The sequence below is a fragment of the Vipera berus genome, assembly GCF_964194415.1.
Source record: "Vipera berus genome assembly, chromosome: 2".
Taxonomy (NCBI): Eukaryota; Metazoa; Chordata; class Lepidosauria; order Squamata; family Viperidae; genus Vipera; species Vipera berus.
Window position 1 is genome coordinate 32,852,473 of NC_138203.1, and position 22,984 is coordinate 32,875,456.

Here is a 22,984-nt window from a genome sequence, read left to right on the forward strand (position 1 = left end):
GGCTTGTAAGTTTTGTAGTTGCTATTAAAGTTTGGACTTTAAGGTTTTCTGTAGGTTGCTTTTGTTGTTCTTTGAAATCTCCTATTTTAGTGTTAGTTTCCACTTCTTATATTTGGTTTTGGGTTATCTTTTCCTCATTTACAGTCAGAGTTTGATTTGGTGGCTTTAAATTGTCAGATTTTTCTTGCAGCTTGGCTTTAATTTTCTCTGTCATTGCCAAGATCGTATCCAGTATTAGTTTATAATCAAGTGGCGGGATGTATTCATCCATTTTGTTGTTGTTTACAGTTAAATCTTCCATGGAGGCTGTTTTAATAATAGTCAAAGATTTTCCACTTTCTGAAGAGTTGTATTCAGCGCCAGATGTTCCCACACTTATCTTCAAGAACAGCTCTATTATTCATTCAGCTCTCACAACAGAAAAAGGAAATTTACTTGCTGTACCAGGTTTCGCCACAAGATGTCATCAATAACATATAACATGCAATGTAAGAGGTTTTTCTTTTTCTTTTTCCAAATTAATATAGAACTTTTGTAGGATTAGTCCAATTTTTTTTCTTTAATTCACAGTTTAAAGACAGAATAGGATAGTGAGTCCCCAGCAACAAATAGAAGCTTTTTAGTAAATACAGCTGAAATTGCTTAAATTCTTTGCTGCTTTAATTGGATTTCTTTTGTGACTTTGAGGCTTTAAGATTTGTTCCCAAAGTAGATATTCGCCGTTTTCTAAAAAAATGGGGAAGGAGATTTTCAGGAAAGTCCCACAGGAAGATGATTAAGGGAATAGGAAAGGTAAAAGCTCACCCAGGTCCTCCATATTGCTTCTTAGTGCTAGGTAGTACTTTTGGCTTTCGGCAGGGAGGGGCTAAGTGATCAGCCATCTTTATGGCCGGTCTCTTCTTCGGGCCAAAGGAGATGATCCTGGATTCTAGAGGAGGGCTGTCACCCTTCTGCGATCACAGGGAAGTCCTCCTCTCGGTAATCGCCCCTCCAGGGCGATTTTTGACCCCTTTCAGGGTCCTCCAAACATTAAAGAAACAGACGGCAGGAGACAGACTGTCCCTACACATCCAGAAGCGCCGCGCGCGCAAACCGGAAGCCAATAGTTTATTTATTCTTGTAAATGCAATAGTTAAGAAAACCAGACTCAACTATATAGAATGCAGAATCGCATTCCAGAAGTATTTGGAGGGCATGGCTACAAAAAATCAAGAGGGTAGACAAAATGGTACAAATGAAGCTCCACTTCTTTTATATGTGCATCACAGAAACCTTTGGCTACAGAGCTGCCTTACTGTATCCCTAGTTGTGTTGAAAGTGCTGAACAAGATTGGATTTCCTTGTTATGCCATCTCATAGTGATTTTCTTTGTGCTTATTCAATGAAAGATTCTGAATTTATAATTTGGAAAAGGCTTCCAGTTAAGGTACTTATAGGCAAGCCTTTTATTGTGTCGTTGTGCAATCCAATTCTCAAACTTTGATTGTGGCAGGGAAAGGTCCAGTATCATTGTTCATTTGTAAGTTCCTCTTACTTTTCTCTAACTTCCATCTTTTTTTTTACCAAAGGAAATCTGTAAGGAAAGGAAAGATGGATGCCTTTTCCTCAGCATTTAACCTAAACTTAACTTCCCTTTGGTTTTCAAACCACTGCTTCTTAACTAATCTTTCTCCTTTTTTATAAAATGAATGTGTTAATAATACTTGGAACAGGAACAGATAATTATCAGCACAAGCTGTACCTTAACTCTTTCTTTGCCCAGAAAAAATGCTGTAGCATGCAAAACATCTGCTGCGTGAGTGGAGTTATGGTAAGAATTGGAAGAGTGGTAGTTCGCTTCAATCACTTGGAACCAGGCGCGCAGTGTGGCTTCTGAACAGTTTAAGAATTCACAGATGCCGAAACGGGAAAAAATTTTCAAGCCCAGGTAAACTAATGGTCTGGAACATAACAAGAAAGGAATGAAGAAACAAGGTCACTCATCACTAAACTTCTTATATTTATAGACTTTGGTTACTGATAGTAGCTATATTAGATAAATTACAGGTAGGTCTCGACTTACAACAGTTTGTTTAGTGACCATTCGAAGTTACAATGGCACTGAAAGAAGTGACTTATGACTGCTTTTCACATTTAGACAGTTGCAGCATTCCCTTGGTCACATGGTCACAATTCGGATGCTTTGGCAACTTACTCATATTTATGATCACTGCAGTGTCCCAGGGTTTTGTGATCACCTTTTGCGATCTTCTGACAAGCAAAGTTAGTAAGGAAGCCTGATTCATTTAACAACTAACTGTTATTAACTTAACAACTGCAGTGATTCACTTAACAACTGTAAAATGGACCAAACCTCACTTAACAACTGTCTAGCTATATAAATTTTGGGCTCAATTGTGGTTGTAAGTCGAGGACTACCTGTGTACCACCACTCTTGCTTCATTATAAATTGAGGTACAGGGTCCCATTCCCCCAAAGATAACCAACTAAATGACAGCTGAAGGAAATTAGAGAAGGGAGACTAAAGGAAAGAAATAAAGGCCCAAATTGCACATTATCTGAAATGTATGTTGGGTGTGTCCAATTCTTTTTCGTATGCTAGGAGTTATCCTCACAACTGCAACCATCATCTCAGCTGAAGGCTCCAGGAGCAGTTTTCATTCTGTGCCAATTTGCATCTGACAGGAAAGGAATCTTTGGAATTTCAGATGAGAGATTAGAAAAACAGCAGGTACCATATTAGCAACATACATTATTGTAATTGAAAGTACCCAAAATTCATCTTTAATGATATGTGGCTTAAAGAGAGAAGGGCAGTAAAGAAATATTCTTAAATATTTTGCAGCTAATTTCAGTTGGGAAAGAGCAGTTACAATTTCTTCATAAAATGAGAGAATATTGAGGTACAATTTAGCAAAAATAAATATGTGATTCTGTGTAGTTCCATCCCTAAAAGTCACAAGTGATAGAAACATGATATATCTTGGTTTAATTTATACATTTCAAAGAAATTGACCGTGATTAAGCACAGCAACATTGAACAGTCTGCTTAGCAGTTATTCTATCCTTTCTGATAAAAAAAAATCCATCTAAAAGGTTTATGATGAATATGACATGTTTATTATGAAACTTCTTGAAACTTACATATGAAAGGAAATAGTTATATTTTTAAAAGTACAATATAAAAAATTGAATTAAAAAGACTGGATCTGGGGAACTAAGATAGCATTAAAGGAATTTATTTTTAAGCAATTTATTTATTTGAAAATACATAGTATCAACACAGTATTTTAGGGAAGATTTCATTAAAAAAACTTCTGTATTTTAGGAAAGTTGTGAATAACAATAAATGCTATTTTGCACCACCCTAAAGTACTGTCAGCCCGGAATATCACACTGCTAACCAGACAATAAAATATTTTAACAATGATATATACATTTCTATAAAATAATAAAATGATCAGATGGAATTAAAAAGGCTATTTTTAATATATTTAAAATTTACAAACCACTTGGATCTAAATGAAGCATAGAAAAAAAAGCACATCATTTACAGGTCTTATTCTGTTGATATTTGTAATCCTGCCAGGGCTAGGTGTCTGTCATGACCCTGTCAGACCCCGTTTTGGAGGAAGAGGAGGAGGAGTTGAAACTGGTACATCTCCTGTGGAACGTCCGGCTGTTCCAGGCCCTCCAGCAGTGGGGGAAGTGATCGACTGGATGGGGAGCAGCCTGCCTTCACAAATGTGGGGAAGGATCACCTACAGACAGGCAGCAGCGATGAGGGACAACAGATCCTCTCTGACAAGGAAAAGTTGCCTCCCCCACCTGATGCATGGTCCATGGAGAGTGGAGCAGAGGGAAACTCAGAGAAGGTCTGTGAGGCTGCTCATGAGGAGGTTGCCCTGCCCGTCCTCACAGGGAACACCTGACTCACAGTGATTTAACCAGAGGCCGGGGGAGGATGTGTTCATTGGGAACAACCATTTGTCTTGACATGCATTCCCCTGAGTTTTGAAAACCTTGACTCATGGACTTTGACTCGTGTTTCAGCCTTTGGATTTGCAGACACTGACTAGTTTATGGACCTTATTTTGCAAACTCTGCACCTGGTTTGTGGACTTCGACTTTATTCCTGTTTGGGGGCTTCGTTCTGGTGACTAGTGGACCCAGCTGGTGGAACTGGGTTACATTGACTGTTGATGGTTGTTTTGTTGGAAAAAGTGAAGTGGAGGTTTATCAACACCCCTGGAGGGCCTTCTGTTGTGGTTTAGTGGTGCAATAAAAGACTTTATTGATGCCTGCATCTGCCTATGCGACCTGGGTCAGAACAGTGATGCAGCCAAAACAATTATAAATAAGCCACACAAATTTCATTTATGACAAAACTGCGACTGCCTGAAACTTCTATTTTTATCTATCTAATGAGCACAGATGTAAAGCTTGCCTTTTATTTGTAACAGCTTCCAGCTCAAAAATGTTGAAGTCCCAGCTCTCTTCATCATCCAATAAGTGTCCAATGCAGGGCGGAGCATCACTGATGATGATTGGCACTGATTGGCTCTGATTCATATCTGTACAAATGGGGAACAGGCAGGTTATGATTCTGTCAACATGTGCCCAATTGTAGAGCCATTAATAAAAAGAGAGTCTCAAGGCTAAGCTAGAGATGTTAGGAAGCTTAAACATGGAGAAGCTCCATGCCTTTGGAAAGACATGGAACACATGGATGTAAAATGGGGCTGCTGGAAAGGAGTGCCTTGCCTTCTTATATTGTTATATTCAATGTTGCATCATCTTAGCCATTTGCTGATGAAAAGAAGGTACTCTGAAAAGACACCAGGGTGAGATACGTTCTAGGCTTGGGGAGGTTCTTACACTGACCTTGCCTAATGCAATTTTGCCCTCCTTTCTTCTCCATCTTATGGAGTGGCTGAGGCCTATCAGTACTGAACACTTCAGTGCTATTATATTTCGTAAGTCATCTCAAAAGTTAGATTATGAACTTGGAAGTGTGTTTCAACATGTGAAAATATAAAATACACAGCCTCTTTGATACTTGTTCAGTGCTGCTGATACTGTTCCCAGTGTTGCTTTAGCAACAGCCAGCTAGGTACAAGTAATAACTTGTAGTTCTGGAATAGGGAATCTAAGGCCATCAGAAGATGCAAGCAGTCTATTTAATAAAACAGTAATAAAGTTTGCACATTATGATGCAAACACAGTATTTGTAGGAATATTCAGTTTTGTATACATAGGAAGTGACTTAAATATATACACGACTACACCTTTACTGGATTAAAGCTGAGAGTAGATTCTACATCATGGAAATATATGTAATAGAGAATCTGCTGGTGGGGTACAGAACTCTGAGACAGGGGCCTTTAGCTTCTTCTACATTCCTGTGTGCTTTATTCTTCCCTTTCCTAGTTCTATACATTCTTCCCAGTTCTCTTCGTCTTTGGCTTGGTGCTCCCCACTGCCCCCAAGCAAGAGTATTGTTCTCTGTTCTTGCTAAACTTGATCTTTAATGATCTATCACAAATTTGGTTTCTTCTCTATCTACATTTCAATCTTTAGTTATGTCCATTATTTTTTCTGCTCTCTATGCATGTTAAAAATAGAGTCAGAAGAGAGAGGGCAAAAAAGCTAAGATAGCAGCCAAAAGTACACAGTCAAAGTCCCACTTTTGGTTTGCTTATTTATTTGGTTTAGCAGGTGAGGGAAAAATGGCAGATTAATATACCTCTGTGAACAGATGAAATAATGCTGCAGCAAAGACCAGCAACATGACATTAAGCCCTAATCAATGGCACTTCTCCAGATAAGGAGAAGTTGGGAGATTGCCCACGTATGCTGTCAAAGTCTGCTCCTTATGAGTAGATCTACAAGTTCTGAAAAGGTTCTGCAGGCTTATTGTGAGTCTGAAGGTCAAGGGCTGCAGAAAAGACAACAAGCTCACAGCAGCAGCGAAGCCTGCAAAAACCCTCCCTTTCTTAAACACATACAAAAGACAATTATTTCAAAGTTAAAGAGGGATAGTTGATGCAGAAGAGCAATCAAGCCACCTAGTCAGTGATTCTCCATCCCAGATCAAAGATAAGACTAAAGGAACAATTTAGGATTAAAATAGAATAGAATGGAATAGAATAGAATTCTTTATTGGCCAAGTGTGATTGGACACACAAGGAATTTGTCTCTGGTGAGTAAGCTCACAGTGTATATGAAAGCAACAAATGATAACCATGATCATAATCATAAGTCATAAGATACATCACTCAGTGATAGTCATAGGATACTAAATAAAAGCAATTAACACAATCATTATAGGATACTAATAAAAGCAATCAACATAAATCATAAGGTACAAACAACAAAGTTATAGTCATATGATACTAAGGAATAGGTAATAGGAAAGATGAGAAGGATAATAGTAATACGGCCCTACTACATGGTTTGACATCCCAGGGCACAGGTCTGCAACCCGCGGCTCCGGAGCCGCATGCGGCTCTTTCAGCTGTCTCCTGCGGCTCCCAGTCCTCTGCCATGTGCAGTCCAAAAAACAAAAAAGTGGGACTAAAAAAGTTCAACCAATCAATTCAAATATGCAGGGTAGGTGCATATCTCGCCTTGTCTCCACTCTTCAGTCAAACCCTGTTCTGCACATGCACCCATGTACACGCATGCGCACGCATTTTTTGCGGCTCCCAGTTTTTCCTTTTGTGAGGGAACCGGTTCTGAGTGGCTCTTTCACTGTTTCAGGTTGCTGACCCCTGTCCCAGGGCATAGAGAGTGTTGTGGGAATTAGCTGTTTAGCAGAATGATGGCATGGGGGGGAAACTCTCCTTGTGTCTAGTTGTTCTGGTGTGCAATGCCCTATAGTGTCATTTTGAGGGAAGAAGTTGAAACAGTTTATGTCCAGGATGTGAGGGGTCTGTGGATACTTTCACAGCCCTCTTTCTTGCTCATGCAGTATACAGGTCCTCAATGGAGGGCAGGCTGGTAGCAATTTTTTTTTTTGCTGTCCTAACTATCCGTTGAAGCTTGGGCCTGTCCTGTTTGGTTGCAGTGCCAAACCAGACAGTTATAGAGGTGCAAATGACAGACTCAATAATTTCTTTGCAGAACTGTATCAGCAGCTCCTTGGGCAATCTGAGCTTTTTGAGTAGGCACAAGAAGAACCTTCTGTGTTGTGTTTTTTTGATGACATTTTTGATGGTAGGTATTCATTTTAGGTTTTGAGATATTATACAACCTGGAAACTTCAAGGTCTCTATTGTTAACACTGTATTGTCTAGTATTGTAAGAGGTGGTAGAATAGGAGGGCTTCTCCTAAAATCTACTATCATCTCTACAGTTTTGAGTGTGTTCTGTTCAAGATTGTTCCAGTTGCACCACAAGGCCAGTTGTTCAACTCCCCATCTATATGCGGGCAAATAGGAAATTATCCCATCTATAATTAAAGCCAAAAAGCTTGCCAACAGTTTAAATTAAGAAGGTTTAAAATGAACTTGTTTTGATTAAATGCTGCAAGGGTTCTTTTTTTTGAGAGAGAGGGAGAGGTGGGGGGCGGGAATCTGAAAACTTGAGACTCTGGAAGGAGAGCAGAGAAGAGCAACAAAGATGATTAGGGGCTGGAGATAAAACACATTAGGAATGGTTGCAGGAATTGGGTATACCTAATTGGTAAAAAGAAGGACTGGAGTGATACGATAGCAGTCTTTCAATATTTGAGGGGCTGCCACAAAGAAAAGGTCAATCTATTTTCCAAAGTACCAGTAGGGAGAACAAGAAGCAATGGATGGAAACTAATCAAGGAGAGAACCAATCTAGAAGTAAGGAAAAATTTCCTGACAATGAGAACAATTAACCAGTGGAAAGGCTTGCCTTCAGAAGTTGTGAATGTTCCTTCGCTGGAGGTTTTTAAGAAGAAATTGGACAGCCATTCATCCAGAATGGTATAGGAGCAGGGGGTTGGACTAGAAAACTTCCACGGTCCCTTCCAATTCTATTATTCTGTTATTTCTTGTATTACAGCAAAACAAGTTTAATGAATGTTTTCTGTTTACTGCACTGCAAATAGTTTGGGGTAATAAAAAGGGATAAACTTATCTTTCCAAATGTTGTGTGAAAACCTATCACATCTAAACTGCTTATGTGCCAAATTCAATGGACAATTAATGAAACAAATTAAGATATCAGAGTTTTGTATTTCTGATTTTTTAGTCAAAAAATTTTTTTTGCAATATTGATATGAATGAACAGAAAAAGAGAGTTTAACATACAAACTTACTTTTAGAAAATAAATACTCATTTCCTGACAGTTTTTTCAAGCCATCCTGAAATAATGAAGAAAAGAAAAGGTTTCCATACACCAAGAGAAAAAAAAGATGAAATTACATTTCAATAAATGCAATTTATTATACATATTATTGTTAAACAGCAGGATAACATTGCTAATAAATCTATAGGAATATAAATGTTAAAAATAATCATAAAAGTGGCTATATGTCTATATTAATATTCTACATAATCTGCAAAAAGATCATTGAAAATGCAGTCCTATCCAATATCTAATATGTACTGTTTTATTTCTTCAAGGTCTATCAAAGAAGGCACCGAGTTTTCAATTAAAAATGAGAAGATAACAACAAATGTCTTCTACCACACTTTCCAGCATTCATAAAAGTAAGATATGGGTTTATAGAATTTTCATCACAAATCAGCTTATGGGTTTCATGAAATGCTATTCTTACAATCAGTCCAAAAGAGGTCTCTCATGACATTCTCTTCTCCTTATGGCCAAGAATCTAGAACTGTTTCTTCTGCAATGACCACAGCTGCTTGCTTTTATAAATTTCTTTTTAGCATGTTTTCAATGGTAGACATGTACAGCAAATGAATCCTTGATGATGACAACCTGTTCATGTGAGCCTGGATACCAGCCATTGATTTTACTAGTGAAACTGATGATGTGATTTATGTCTCTTTACTCACAGTCATCAGACCTCCAACAAGATTGCTAGTATGAGGGTCATCATCTTTGTTTCCTAGCTGTGGAGAATAAAGTTCTGTTGTTCGTAAGATTTCCAACACTCTATCCAAGGCATCTGCTACAGTCACAGGACTATTCTCTTGAGCTGAATTGATTATATTAATAACCTGTAGGATTACAAATGGAAAAGAAATAATAAAGCCATTATTGCTTTCAATCCAGTGTATTTATAAAATCTGTATGCAATATTGAGTTATCATGTAAAAGAACTATGAACCGAATAAAGCAGTTGGCCTTAAAATGATTAATTCTTCAATCAATTAAATTAAAATATAATTGCTTATTTTAAAAATTCACTATACTGACTTTGTGCAAAACAACCATCCATTCATAAACAGAAACTCATAATTATACTAAATCCCAACATTTCTGTGTGACATGAATTGATATTTCAATAAATACAATAAGAATAGACGTGCTTTTTTTGTAAAGGATTATTGATGTATAAAATGACATCAGAAAGTCTTTGCCTCCTACCTTTGTAATTGGAGCTTCTATTGTCATGGAATGGATTCTTGCTATAGATGAATATTGATGATTCTGTAAACTTGGTGCTGCATTAAACAGAAAAGAATTAGGCTTTTTAAAAAGGCTATTTGAAAACCTTAAAAAGGCTCTTCTCTTATACACTGTATTATTTGAAATTAGATTGTTCCAAATAGTATGTTCTTATGTTTATATTGCATATACAGATAGTCCTCACCTATTGACTGCTGGTTCAGTGACTGTTCAAAGTTATGACAGTGTTGAAAAAAGAGATTTATGAGTGCTTCTTGAAGATGTGGCTGTTGCAGCATCCCTTTGGTCATATGATTGCAATATGGGCAACCAACACATGTTTATGATAGTTACAGCATCCTGTGGTCATGTGATTGTCATTTGCAACCTTCACTGCCAGCTTCCCAGAAGCAAAGTCAGTGAAGTCAGCAAGAATTTGCAAGTCATGGTCATGTGATAACTTGCCTTATGACCATGGGTGATTAATTTAAGAACAACAGCTGAATGTCATAGATCAGGCATGGTAACATGACATTTCACTTTGTATCTCTATTGCTCAGCAACAGAATTGTGAGCCCTAATTGTGCCTATTTTTTCCATTGTTCAAACTTATACTGCCTCTTTCTGCTATTCAACAGCCCAGTTGAGAAAAGATTATACTAAAATATTAAATTAAATGCCAATCACTTAAATCATCAATTGCATTTGCTTTTAACATAGGGCTCTGAATAATATCTCCTGCATATTTCATTTCTTACCATCACTACTTTGAGAAGTTATTGATTTAACATCAATGGATTCTTTCCTTCTGTTCTTGCATCTGAAGGACTGAGAGTCTATAAATGTTAAAGGAAAGGATTTAATAAGGAGTAGGATTTATTTTCACAGCCACTTTTTCTCCCTATATTAAAATACTGACTTTTTAAATTGCCTCCCAACTACAGATCAGAAATTTAAAAATGAACCCTTCCTCAATTAAATAGGGAAGGATAACAGAAAACAAAGAAACCAACTTCTTTAATTTCGTAGTTTCAAAGCCAATTTTTATTACTGCCTTATTATATGTTAAACTTGATTTGATTTAAAGATAATATGTTGTTAAAAAAAACCTATTAGAGAATAACCAGGAATACATTAAACTCATGAGTTTATTATTTTATAGTATCTTCTTTCCAAATAAGTGGTATTTAGCCATAATATCTATGTATATATGTATGTATGTATGCATTTATAGCATTCTTATTGTCATCCATTTCATACAAGTGATTTTACACAATTTATAGGATTAAAAACAAAAATCCGCCCCCCCATCATCACCTCCTTGACATCCAATAAACAATCAACAATAAAACATCCATACTAGCAGAGCTCATCTGCTCCCTGGCCCAATCTGAATGGCTAAAAAGATTGGGGTCATCCAAATCTTGGGGGTGAGGGAGATGCTGTTCCACAGAGCAGGTACAGCCAATGAGAAGGCATGATTCCAGTGTCCAGTGAGATGGCATAGAGGACACCCAGCACATGCCCTCTGAACTAGATCCAGAGAGGCTGGCAGAAACAACAAGAGAAGGTTTTCCTCCAAATAGCCTGGGCCTATGCCATAGAAGCATAATCTATAAATGTCAATCTCTTAATTCTATATTCTATTTTCTTGCAATATTATGTCACAATTTATTTTAATGAAACATTCTTCCACTTTTTTGCATATGTTGAAAATAATATTTTTAGTCTACTCAAACATACATGCACTGAAAAGACTAATTAGCTTAATAGAATATATAGTAGAATTTACACTAGTGGCCAAAATTGTAGAAACCTTTTGGGGAAAGTGTACAGTAGATTTTTTTTTTATTTCATTTATATCCCGCCCTTCTCCGAAGACTCAGGGCGGCTTACAAGCTTAGCAGTAGCCTTCATCCTATGTATATGCCTGCTTATTAGGGTTTTCACATACACACCCCAAGCGGCATTATTACAAAGTCAGCTTAATTGCCCCCAACAATCTGGGTCCTCATTTTACCTACCTCGGAAGGATGGAAGGCTGAGTCAACCTTGAGCCTGGTGGGATGCGAACCTGCAATAATTGCAGGCAGCTGGTGTTACTTAAGGAGGCATTAACCCACTGCTCCACCAAGGCTCAATGCCACCTTTGGTTAAGTTTCCACCATTTTTTCTTCTAATTTCTTTATAACTGTAGCCTTGTTCGCTTAATAATACTATTTTACATCGCTTTCCGGGCAACCTGTCAACTCTTTGCACCATTACTTTAATTTTATTACGTTTTACAAGCTCACTAAACAAAAGGGAAAAAAACCAACCAACTTGATAGCGATCACATAACACACTGACAAATGTCCTCCTCTCAGCTTCAGTACATGACATCAATAACTGAATCCTACTGTGATCTGATTGGCTCATTGCCAAAACAGGATGACACGTGATTGGCTCTCTAAACACTCATGCTCATTGGCTACAATCAGATGAAGGAAAGCTACCTGATATCAACCTAAGCAAGTTGTGCTTCCTTTTTCTGGTTATTTGGCTATAACTTTTCATAGAATACAGTACAGATAATTGAACAAAGTATGTTGCATTACATTCTTGATTAAACTATCTTTCCATTGATATATAATTTTATGATACTACTCCCCCAAAAAAGTGGTGCTATTAGCCATCAAACCTCAAAATTACACTTTTCCCAAAAGGTTTCCACAATTTTGGCCACTACTGTATAATAGAAGCAGTCTGCTAAAGAGTAATAGCTCCTAATATGCTATGTGAAGAGTTTAAACTACTTCCAGATTTCACGGACAAAAGTTCCACTCCAGAATCAACTGCCTCTACATAAGTGCCATAATTTATAAAGCATCCTTCAGCCTAATAGTAAGACTGGTTCTGATTCTTCAAATAATAGAAAGCTATTTTCTAACCTGATTGAAACTGGTCTCCTGCACACTTTTCATCATGATGTGTCCTGTAAGTCTTGTGTTATATGAAAAAGGAAACACAAAAGAGACATATAACCTTCCATCCTAAGAGCCAGATACAGACCTACCATACATTATTATCACCACACAAAGCTTGATTAGCAGTAAATATCCCTTAACTTTCTTAATCAGAAACAGTTGAAGGCCACCAAAAATAATTTTTCAGACAGCTGCAACTTGGAGGTGCTCAGGGAATTGACTGTCTTGTGCCAGCTTTCTTGCTGGGATGTCAAAGAGAAAGTTAAATTATTGTTGGAGGCTAAAAGTTTCCCATATCTACTGTATAGTTTGCTTATGCTTACATCATATACCATCTGTTAGAAACTTTACAAGGCTGTTATCTCTGTATAGCTACCTCCTCATTACATTGTATCTGAATGACTATAACAGTATATTTTGAAATACCATAAATTTCCATTAAAATTTTTTGTTCAAAACAGAGAAATTTGAATATCCTTATTAGCTGATAAATTTAAATATCCTCATTAGCTGATAAGACATAGGAGAGGCCTCTAAAATAAATGCATATCATCTTATCAAGCACCAAAAGTTGACTGTCACAAGATACATTTTATGATAATGTGATTTGACATTTATATTTTAAATGATATATACTTTAAGACTTTGGAAACATCCAGTTGTTAATAAGAAGGTGACAAACAATTGCACAAAGGGAAAATCCTACCTGTTTGTTGCTACTGATATCATTGCTGCAACACAGTTTTTTGATAGACACAAAATGTCGAATTTTTCTATGAATATAAAAATAAGCCACTATTATTAAATGCAGTGTTTATTGGTGACTAATTACTTGCTCTTTACTATAAAGCAAAAAATTCTAGATCCAGTTAGTTTATTTCAATGCTGTATTTATTATTTATGAGGTCATTCTATAAAATACTCATAAATTATAATTGGCACACACTAATATTGGTGTGAGGAAAAAAGGGATCAAAAACACAAGACGATCTTCCAGCAGAATCCTGTACATGTAGATCAACTAATATTAACAAAACTCTGTGTAAGGCTGCAACAGCAATTTCCATCACCTCAGTGAATGAGATAAATGGTATTTAATTTGTATAAAGTGTGTAACATGCCTGAGATAATCAAATCCTTAACTTCCAACCATCATTTTAATTTAACAAAAGGTATTGGACATTCCAGTGACGGAATTCTTTTACGTTGTCAAGTTTAATCTTTTGTAAATTCATAGATGAGCAGGGACTAGAATTCACAGTTATCATATTTCACCAGAGTACCTGGATACTTTAAATATTTAAGTTAAGTATTAAGCATTTAGAGGGACGTGGTGGCTCAGTGGGTTAGGACGCTGAGCTTGTCGATCAGAAGGTTGGCAGTTTGGCAGGTCGAATCCTGAGTGCCGCGTAACAGACTGAGCACCTGTTACTCATCCCAGCTTCTGCCAACCTAGCAGTTTGAAAGCATGTAAAAATGCAAGTAGAAAAATAGGGACCACTACGGTGGGAAGGTCACAGCGTTCTATGTTCCTTTGGCGTCTAGACATGCCGGCCACATGACCATGGAGACGTCCTCAGACAAGCACTGGCTCTTTAGCTTGAAATGGAGATGAGTACCGGCCCCTAGAGTTGGAAACGACTAGCATGCATGTGCGGGGGAACCTTTACCTTTATTAAGCATTTACTTTAATTTAAGTATTAAGTATTCTTAAGAGCAACATTTAATTTTCTTTTTACAGGAAACAAGAGAAAACTAACAAGCTACATCATGGATGGCAATATTTGTTATCTGAGTTCTGCTACTTAGACTCTAGGTCTTTTGAAGTGTCAGAGACCACCTAGCAAGATGTGAAACAGAAGAACAGAGTTAAATTATTTCAACCCCTTCATTGCAGGGTTTTAAGGGTAGAGAAAGTGATAGGAGCCCCCTACTGGACATCTACTCTGATTTCCACCTTAAATGAATGTGTGAGTGAGTGACTGAATGAAAATCCAAAGATAATATTACTCAGATTTAGTTATTTTGCCAACTTAAAAGTGCAGAAATGCAACCTATAGGATAGGGTGCTACTTAACCCTGGTTGGATTTGGAAAAAAAAGAGAAACCGTGTCAACAGACTGTGTGTAGAGACAATCTTATCACCTACAAATATGATAAATAAACAAATTTGATACACATTACTTATGGTCAATGCACTTTTTCATTAACATACTTACCCTCCTTGGCCTGTCACAGGAGTTATCTTAACATGCTGTTGGATATTATCGCCTGATTTTCTTCGCGCGTAATAAACGCCTTGCCATTCCTAAACAAGTCAAGTGAAGCCATAGTCAAAAAAGTACTCGATCTGCCTTACTAAAAGTAATAAAGTCTGTTGCAGTCCTTCTCTATATGAAACCCTCAAAGTTGCCATCTAGTCTTTCCCAGTCAGGTGGCCTTCTGATGCTTTCATGCAGCATGTCATATTCATACTCTACCACACATACAGAGAATCATAGAGATAAAAGGGGCCATGGACAGCACCAAGAACAATCTTGTGATCTGAGCTAAAGCATCCATGGCAAATAACTACCCAGTCTCTGCCTAATATTATCCAGTAAAGGAGAATCACATCACAGTGATTTTTCATATTCAGATTGTAATTAAAAAATTCTATTAAAGAATGCAAAAAGCATAGGGTAATTATTACCCACTTTTCCTCTTTTGATGCAGGTGTTGATTGTATCCAACAGATCCGCATGGTTTTTGTCACATTTTGGAAGCTCTGCAAGTTCTTTCCCTATTAACTCTCCCTTCTGATAGCCCATCATCTGTTCAAACGCTGGGTTAACATACTGTTAAAAAAATGAAATGAAGTTTATAAGCAAGTACAGAAAGCTTAAAATCAAATTTTGATAAATTTCATATTCTGTTTGCACAATCCCAAGTGTAGGAAAACCTCCTAGCAAATACCTAAACAGAGAGGCTTTGCTTTGTATTCACTCAGTGCAAATGCACCAATAGAAAAGGGTTCCAAAATAAAATACAGAAAACTTTGCATGTTACCTCCTTAGACAAATAGTATCTAAACAGAATTGCTACCTATGTGCATATATTACAGACAATGGTCATTCTTTCCTTTATTAGTTTAAAGTGACACAGATAACCACATTTTCTAAAGAGAGTTGTGCTTTTTTCCATACCTGAATGATATGATCTTCACTAGTTATTTCTATTGCTTCATGACAGTGCTCTAGTGCAGTGAATACCGAATTACAAGCCCTATAATTAATCAATAAATAGAGATTGTTAGAATGTACGACTGAATAATTCAAGATGCTATAACTGATTAATTCCTATGCATTCATGGAAATGCATCACCTTCCTCTAAAAATATACTTTTCAGAATATACTAGTTTCCTATTAAACTATGCAACATTAATGTCAATATATGAATTATATACTATTACTATTACAGAAATATAAATAGATCCCACTTCCCAAATAAATTTATAACTTTTATTTGGGGGAGGAAAGAAATCAGAAAGACATGGACTCAACACAATTTTTCCCAGATGTTTCCTCAGACATATTAAATATGCACGTTTTTATTTATTTCACAATTTGCAACTTGCATGAGAGTGAAGATTCGGTGTTCAATCTTCCTTTGCAACCTAACCCAAAGTGGCATTTGTGAGGAAAATGTTCTGATTAGGGATGTTTAGAGGGCCACATAGTAAAGCAGGAGAAGGCAACCCACAACATACAAGTTGCAGATAGTCGAAATATCTTTATGTGTCTTCCTGAGATTGTACCAACTGGCATTTGGTGCTGCTCTCAGACGCAAATATTTCTACTGATTTTTCAAATAAATACATTTACAAAAATAGGCAAATCTCTGTATAGGCTTAACACCTAAAACCATAAATTAAATACAATCCATTAAACAGCATAAAAAACATTGAGTCCCAGCCATTCTCTGCAACATTAATCTGGTGTCTACTGAGTTGTTGGTTATTTTTAAAGGGTAGTTCTAGCCATTAAGAAATTGCTTGATCTGCAGATAAAGAGGATGCATGGGCACGGAAGTACCATAGTATAGATCAGGGGTCCCCAAACCCCGGGCCGCAGCTGTGGCCTATTCAGAACTGGGTGAGAGGTGGGCCAGTGCACAAGTGGCACCCCAAAGGTTCTCTTCCCTCTTGTGTGAGTGGAGCTGTGAGTGCACGCATGTGCACTGGCACACCACTGGCGCGGCCTGGTTCCCCTCTTCCCCCCTCCCCCAGTCAGGCTGCCAAGCCGCTTGCTCCAAAAGTGGAGTGGTGAGAGCAAAGGCTGAGTGGGATGAGCATGCCCTGCTCAACTTCGCTGACTCACTGAGTCAGGACACCTGATCTGCTTTTGCAACGTCAGGCAGCCTTGGTGAGTCAGAAGGAACACAAGACGGCGTCCCCAAAGGCTTCTCTTCTCCACACCAAAAACTTTTGCAAAGGGACAAAAGGCTTCAGAGGAGTGATTTTACTCTGCTTCAGGCCTTCCGTCTCTTTGCAAAAGCTTTTGGTGCAGAGAAGCCTGAAGAAGTGCAAAACTGTGCCCCAAAGGTTTTTCTTTTCTCATGTGAGTGGAGCTGTGTGTGTGTGTGTGTGTGTGTGTGCCAGCCCACCACTCACATGGCCTGGTTCCCCTCTCTCTCTCCCCAGTGGGGCCACCAAGCTGCAAAGGTTGGGAACTGCTGGTATAGATGAGTCCTGAGAGACTCTTGGATAAAGAAAAAATCCTCATGCAAAATCTATCTGGTAAATTATTCCTGAAATACAGGCAATTAGATATTTGAGCATCAGTGGTAATAATAGAATAAGAGAGTTTGAAGGGACCTTGGAGGTCTTTTAGTTCAACTCCCTACACCATTTCAGACAAATGATTGTCCAATCTCTTCTTAACAGACTGCAGTGTTGGAGCATCCACAACTTTTGGAGGCAAGTCATTGCATTAATTGCTTGTTTGAACTTGGTTCTAGGTTGATTCTCTCCTTGATTAGTTTCCATCCTTCTTGTTCTGCCAAACCTCTGGACAGATTTATTTCAATATGATACTAGGAGTCTGCTTCTTCTACTAACCCAGGAGATGAATGGTAACAAATATGCTTACATACCGTAATTTGAACTGTGATCGCACCTCACCATGTTCTATTTGAATCAGTTCATTGTAACAAGCAATGATGCTGTTATTCTCCAAAAATCTCTGGGAAATACAAAAACAAAAAGTAGATGTCACTGCTTATAATAATTTACTTCTACAATACACTGTCTACTGATGAGTTGAACAACTTTTTGCTTGCAAAGCACTAAACTCAAGGGAATGCAATTCTAAAATGCAAACAATATCGGGAAAGTATCTAGACGTGTGTGTGTGTGTGTGTGTATTGTTTAAATGTTGGGGCAAATAGTGTGGGAAATCACATTAATGCCCATTGACATCATGTTACCTCCTTGTGCTTTAATAAGAGAGGCCAGGATCCTGTTACTAACTACATATATTGATTTTAAAACTCTTAGAATTACAATCTTTGATGCTGGCTTGCAGTTCTAGAAGTAATGCTTCTATTTGGGTGAGGTGATTATCAGACTGAGAAAGCTATACGAGGGTATAACTTCTCTCAATATAGTACAAAATACTAATAAAGATTCTGCGGCATTAGAAACTTGAATTGGAATTATTGTATATATGCAATTTTTTTGCTTATAAAATAATAAGTTGCCAGTGCAAGGTGAATGTATGCATGTGTGCCTCCAAGTTCTCTTCTGGCAACTATCTGGACAAGTCTTTACACTTTTCTTCGCAGGATTTTGGAAGTGGTTTTTCACTGCCTCCTTCCTAGGGCTAAGAAACAGGGACTGGACCAAAGTCACCCAGTTGGCTTCATGCCTAAGATGGGACTAGGACTCATGATGTTCCAGTTTCTAGCCTGGCACCTTAACTTTTATACAAAACTGTCTCTAAGGTATAACAATTTAATTGGACAAAAGTAGGATTGCATTTCCTAATAGAAATTACTAAGCACTTAACATAGATGTTTACTAATACAGAATATTTATCCATGGCACAACTCAATTGACAGGAAATGTCAAACAAGCACTGTTTTGATTAATGCATGAAATAAGAAAAGAATGCTATGTTGCTAATCTCAGGCATACAGTAGTGTATGAAAACTATAGTTTTAAGAAACTTCAAATATCATTGGCATTCCTATGTAATAAGGAAAGTAAAGACAAAAAATCATAGCCAAAATAATTATGGTTTCCTGTTATTACCGAGATTCCATTTTGGACCCATTGATGATGACGGATTTTGCCAGTGAAACTGCTTATTATAGCAATATACAATGGGAAAACCCTTCATGGATTACTGCCTTGTCGTGGCGAAGGGGCTTGCGTAATTCAATGAAGCTATGAGCTATGCCGTGCAGGGCCACCCAAGACGGACAGGTCATAGCAGAGAGTTCTGACAAAACGTGATCCACTGGAGAAGGAAATGGCAACCCAATCCAGTATCTTTGCCATGAAAACCCTATGTTGTTGTTGTTGTTGTTAGCTGCGAAGTCGTGTCCAACCCATCGCGACCCTATGGACAACATTCCTCCAGGCCTTTCTGTCCTCTACCATCTTCTGGAGTCCATTTAAGCTCACGCCTACTGCTTCAGTGACTCCATCCAGCCACCTCATTCTCTGTCGTCCCCTTCTTCTATTGCCCTCGATCTTTCCCAGCATTAGGCTTTTCTCCAGTGAGTCCTTCCTTCTCATTAGGTGGCCAAAGTATTTGAGTTTTAGCTTCAGGATCTGGCCTTCTAAAGAGCAGTCAGGATTGATCTCCTCTAGGACTGACCGGTTTGATCGCCTTGCAGTCCAAGGGACTCGCAGGAGTCTTCTCCAGCACCATAGTTCAAAGGCCTCAATTCTTTGGCGCTCAGCCTTTCTTATGGTCCAACTTTCACTGCCATACATTGCAACTGGGAAGACCATAGCCTTGACTATACGCACTTTTGTTGACAGGGTGATGTCTCTGCTTTTTAGTGTGCTGTCTAAATTTGTCATGGCTTTCCTCCCCAGGAGCAAGCGTCTTTTAATTTCTTGGCTACAGTCCCCATCTGCAGTGATCTTGGAGCCCAGGAAAATAAAATCTGTCACTACCTCCATTTCTTCCCCATCTATTTGCCAGGAATTGAGAGGGTCAGATGCCATGATCTTGGTTTTCTTAATGTTAAGTTTCAACCCAAGTTTTGCACTCTCCTTCTTCACCCGCAACAAGAGGCTCTTTAGTTCTTCTTCACTTTCTGCCATTAGAGTGGTATCATCTGCGTATCTTAGGTTGTTGATATTTCTTCCGGCAATCTTAATTCCAACTTTTGATTCATCTAGCCCTGCCTTTCTCATGATGTGCTCTGCATATAAGTTAAATAGGCAGGGCGACAGTATACAGCCTTGCCGGACTCCTTTCCCAATTTTGAACCAATCAGTGGTTCCATGTCCAGTTCTCACTGTTGCTTCTTGACCCGCATATAGGTTTCTCAAGAGACAAATAAGATGGTCTGGTACTCCCATCTCTTTAAGAACTTGCCACAGTTTGTTATGATCCACACAATCAAAGGCTTTAGCATAGTCAATGAAGCAGAAGTAGATGTTTTTCTGGAACTCCCTAGCTTTCTCCATGATCCAGCGTATGTTGGCAATTTGATCTCTAGTTCCTCTGCCTCTTCGAAATCCTGCCTGTACTTCAGTAAGTTCTCGATCCACATACTGCTGAAGTCTAGCTTGTAGGATTTTAAGCATGACTTTACTAGCATGAGAAATGAGTGCAATGGTGTGATAGTTTGAACATTCTTTGGCACTGCCTTTCTTTGGAATTGGAATGTAAACTGATCTTTTCCAATCCTGTGGCCACTGTTGAGTTTTCCAAATTTGCTGGCAAATTGAGTGTAGCACTTTTACTGCACTGTCTTTTAAGATTTTGAATAGCTCAGCTGGAATACTGTCACCTCCACTAGCTTTGTTGTTGCTCAGCTTTTCTAAGGCCCACTTCACTTCACATTCTAGGATGTCTGGCTCGAGGTCAGTGACCACCTCATTGTGATTATCAGGGACATTAAGCTCATTCTTGTATAGTTCTTCTGTGTAATTTTGCCACCTCTTCTTAATCTCTTCTGCCTCTGTTAGGTCCCTGCCATTTTGGTCCTTTATCATGCCCATTTTTGCATGAAACGTTCCTTTCATCTCTCCAATTTTCTTGAAAAGATCTCTGGTCCTCCCTATTCTATTGTTTTCTTCTATTTCTTTGCACTGTTCATTTAAGAAGGCATTCTTATCTCTTCTAGCTATTCTCTGGAATTCTGCATTCAATTGGGCATATCTATGTTTTTCTCCCTTGCCTTTCGCTTCCCTCCTTTCCTTAGCTATTTGCAAAGCTTCCTCAGACAGCCATTTTGCTTTCTTGCATTTCTTTTTCTTTGGGATGGTTTTGGTTGCTACCTGTTGTACAATGTCGCGAACCTCTGTCCATAGTTCTTCAGGCACTCTGTCTATCAGATCTAATTCCTTAAATCTATTTGTCACCTCTACTGTATATTCAACAGGGATATGATTTAATTCATACCTGAGTGGCCTAGTGCTTTTCCCTACTTTCTTCAGTTTAAGCTTAAACTTTGCAAGGAGAAGCTCATGGTCTGAGCCACAGTCAGCTCCTGGTCTTGTTTTTACTGACTGTATAGAGCTTCTCCATCTTTGGCTGCAGAGCATATAGTCAATCTGATTTCTGTGATGACCGTCTGGTGATGTCCATGTGTAAAGCCGTCTCTTGGGTTGTTGGAAAAGAGTGTTTGCTATGACCATCGTATTCTCTTGACAAAATTCTATCAGCCTGTGCCCTGCTTCATTTTGTACTCCAAGGCCAAACTTGCCTGTTATTCCGGTTATCTTTTGGCTTCCTACTTTAGCATTCCAATCCCCCATGATGATAAGGACATCATTTTTGGGTGTTAGTTCTATAAGGTGCTGTAGGGCTTCATAGAACCGGTCAATTTCATCCTCTTCAGCACTGGTGGTTGGGGCATAGACTTGGACTACTGTGATATTGAATGGTTTGCCTTGGATTCGAACTGAGATCATTCTGTCATTTTGGGGATTGTATCCCAGTATTGCTTTTCCTATTTTTTTATTGACTATGAAGGCTACTCCATTTCTTCTGAGGGATTCTTGCCCACAGTAGTATACCTGATGGTCATCTGAATTAAATTCACCCATTCCTGTCCATTTTAGTTCGCTGATACCTAAGATGTCGATGTTCAGTCTTGTCATCTCTTGTTTGACCACGTCCAGCTTTCCTTGATTCATGGATCTTACATTCCAGGTTCCTATGGAGAAAAAATCTTTACAGCATCGGACTTTCCTTTCACCACCAGACACATCCACAGCTGAGCGTCCTTTCGGCTTTGGCCCAGTCGCTTCATTCTTTCTGGCGCTACTAGTACTAGCCCTCTGCTCTTCCCCAGTAGCATATTGGACGCCTTCCGACCTGAGGGGCTCATCTTCCAGCGTCATATCGTTTTGCCTTTTGGTACTGTCCATAGGGTTTTCATGGCAAAGATACTGGAGTGGGTTGCCATTTCCTTCTCCAGTGGATCACGTTTTGTCAGAACTCTCGGCTATGACCTGTCCGTCTTGGGTGGCCCTGCACGGCATAGCTCATAGCTTCATTGAATTACGCAAGCCCCTTCGCCACGACAAGGCAGTAATCCATGAAGGGGGAAAACCCTATGGACAGTACCAAAAGGCAAAACGATATGACGCTGGAAGATGAGCCCCTCAGGTTGGAAGGCGTCCAATATGCTACTGGGGAAGAGCAGAGGGCTAGTACTAGTAGCACCAGAAAGAATGAAGCGACTGGGCCAAAGCCGAAAGGACGCTCAGCTGTGGATATGTCTGGTGGTGAAAGGAAAGTCCGATGCTGTAAAGATTTTTTCTCCATAGGAACCTGGAATGTAAGATCCATGAATCAAGGAAAGCTGGACGTGGTCAAACAAGAGATGACAAGACTGAACATCGACATCTTAGGTATCAGCGAACTAAAATGGACAGGAATGGGTGAATTTAATTCAGATGACCATCAGGTATACTACTGTGGGCAAGAATCCCTCAGAAGAAATGGAGTAGCCTTCATAGTCAATAAAAAAATAGGAAAAGCAATACTGGGATACAATCCCCAAAATGACAGAATGATCTCAGTTCGAATCCAAGGCAAACCATTCAATATCACAGTAGTCCAAGTCTATGCCCCAACCACCGGTGCTGAAGAGGATGAAATTGACCGGTTCTATGAAGCCCTACAGCACCTTATAGAACTAACACCCAGAAATGATGTCCTTATCATCATGGGGGATTGGAATGCTAAAGTAGGAAGCCAAAAGATAACTGGAATAACAGGCAAGTTTGGC

At 38.6% G+C, this 22,984-nt stretch overlaps 1 protein-coding gene and 1 long non-coding RNA gene across 2 annotated transcripts in view; one reads left to right on the top strand and one right to left on the bottom strand.

Moving 5' to 3' along the window:
• The window catches only part of PDE8B (phosphodiesterase 8B), a 43,835-nt gene that overhangs the window by 8,339 nt on the left and 12,512 nt on the right, over positions 1 to 22,984 (bottom strand). Inside the window, exons 5-12 of the mRNA XM_081318727.1 lie at positions 17,654 to 17,742; positions 15,662 to 15,783; positions 10,312 to 10,389; positions 9,533 to 9,609; positions 8,998 to 9,162; positions 8,294 to 8,339; positions 4,448 to 4,574; positions 1,742 to 1,940 (exon numbers count right to left, since the gene is read on the bottom strand). Of these exons, the coding sequence (XP_081174853.1) occupies positions 1,742 to 1,940; positions 4,448 to 4,574; positions 8,294 to 8,339; positions 8,998 to 9,162; positions 9,533 to 9,609; positions 10,312 to 10,389; positions 15,662 to 15,783; positions 17,654 to 17,742 (903 nt within the window). The remainder of the gene's footprint in view (positions 1 to 1,741; positions 1,941 to 4,447; positions 4,575 to 8,293; positions 8,340 to 8,997; positions 9,163 to 9,532; positions 9,610 to 10,311; positions 10,390 to 15,661; positions 15,784 to 17,653; positions 17,743 to 22,984) is intronic.
• On the top strand, positions 1,850 to 14,660 carry LOC308662653. Its single transcript, XR_014025255.1, has 4 exons — positions 1,850 to 2,731; positions 3,590 to 3,875; positions 8,602 to 8,688; positions 14,261 to 14,660. It is a non-coding gene; the product is annotated as an uncharacterized lncRNA (long non-coding RNA).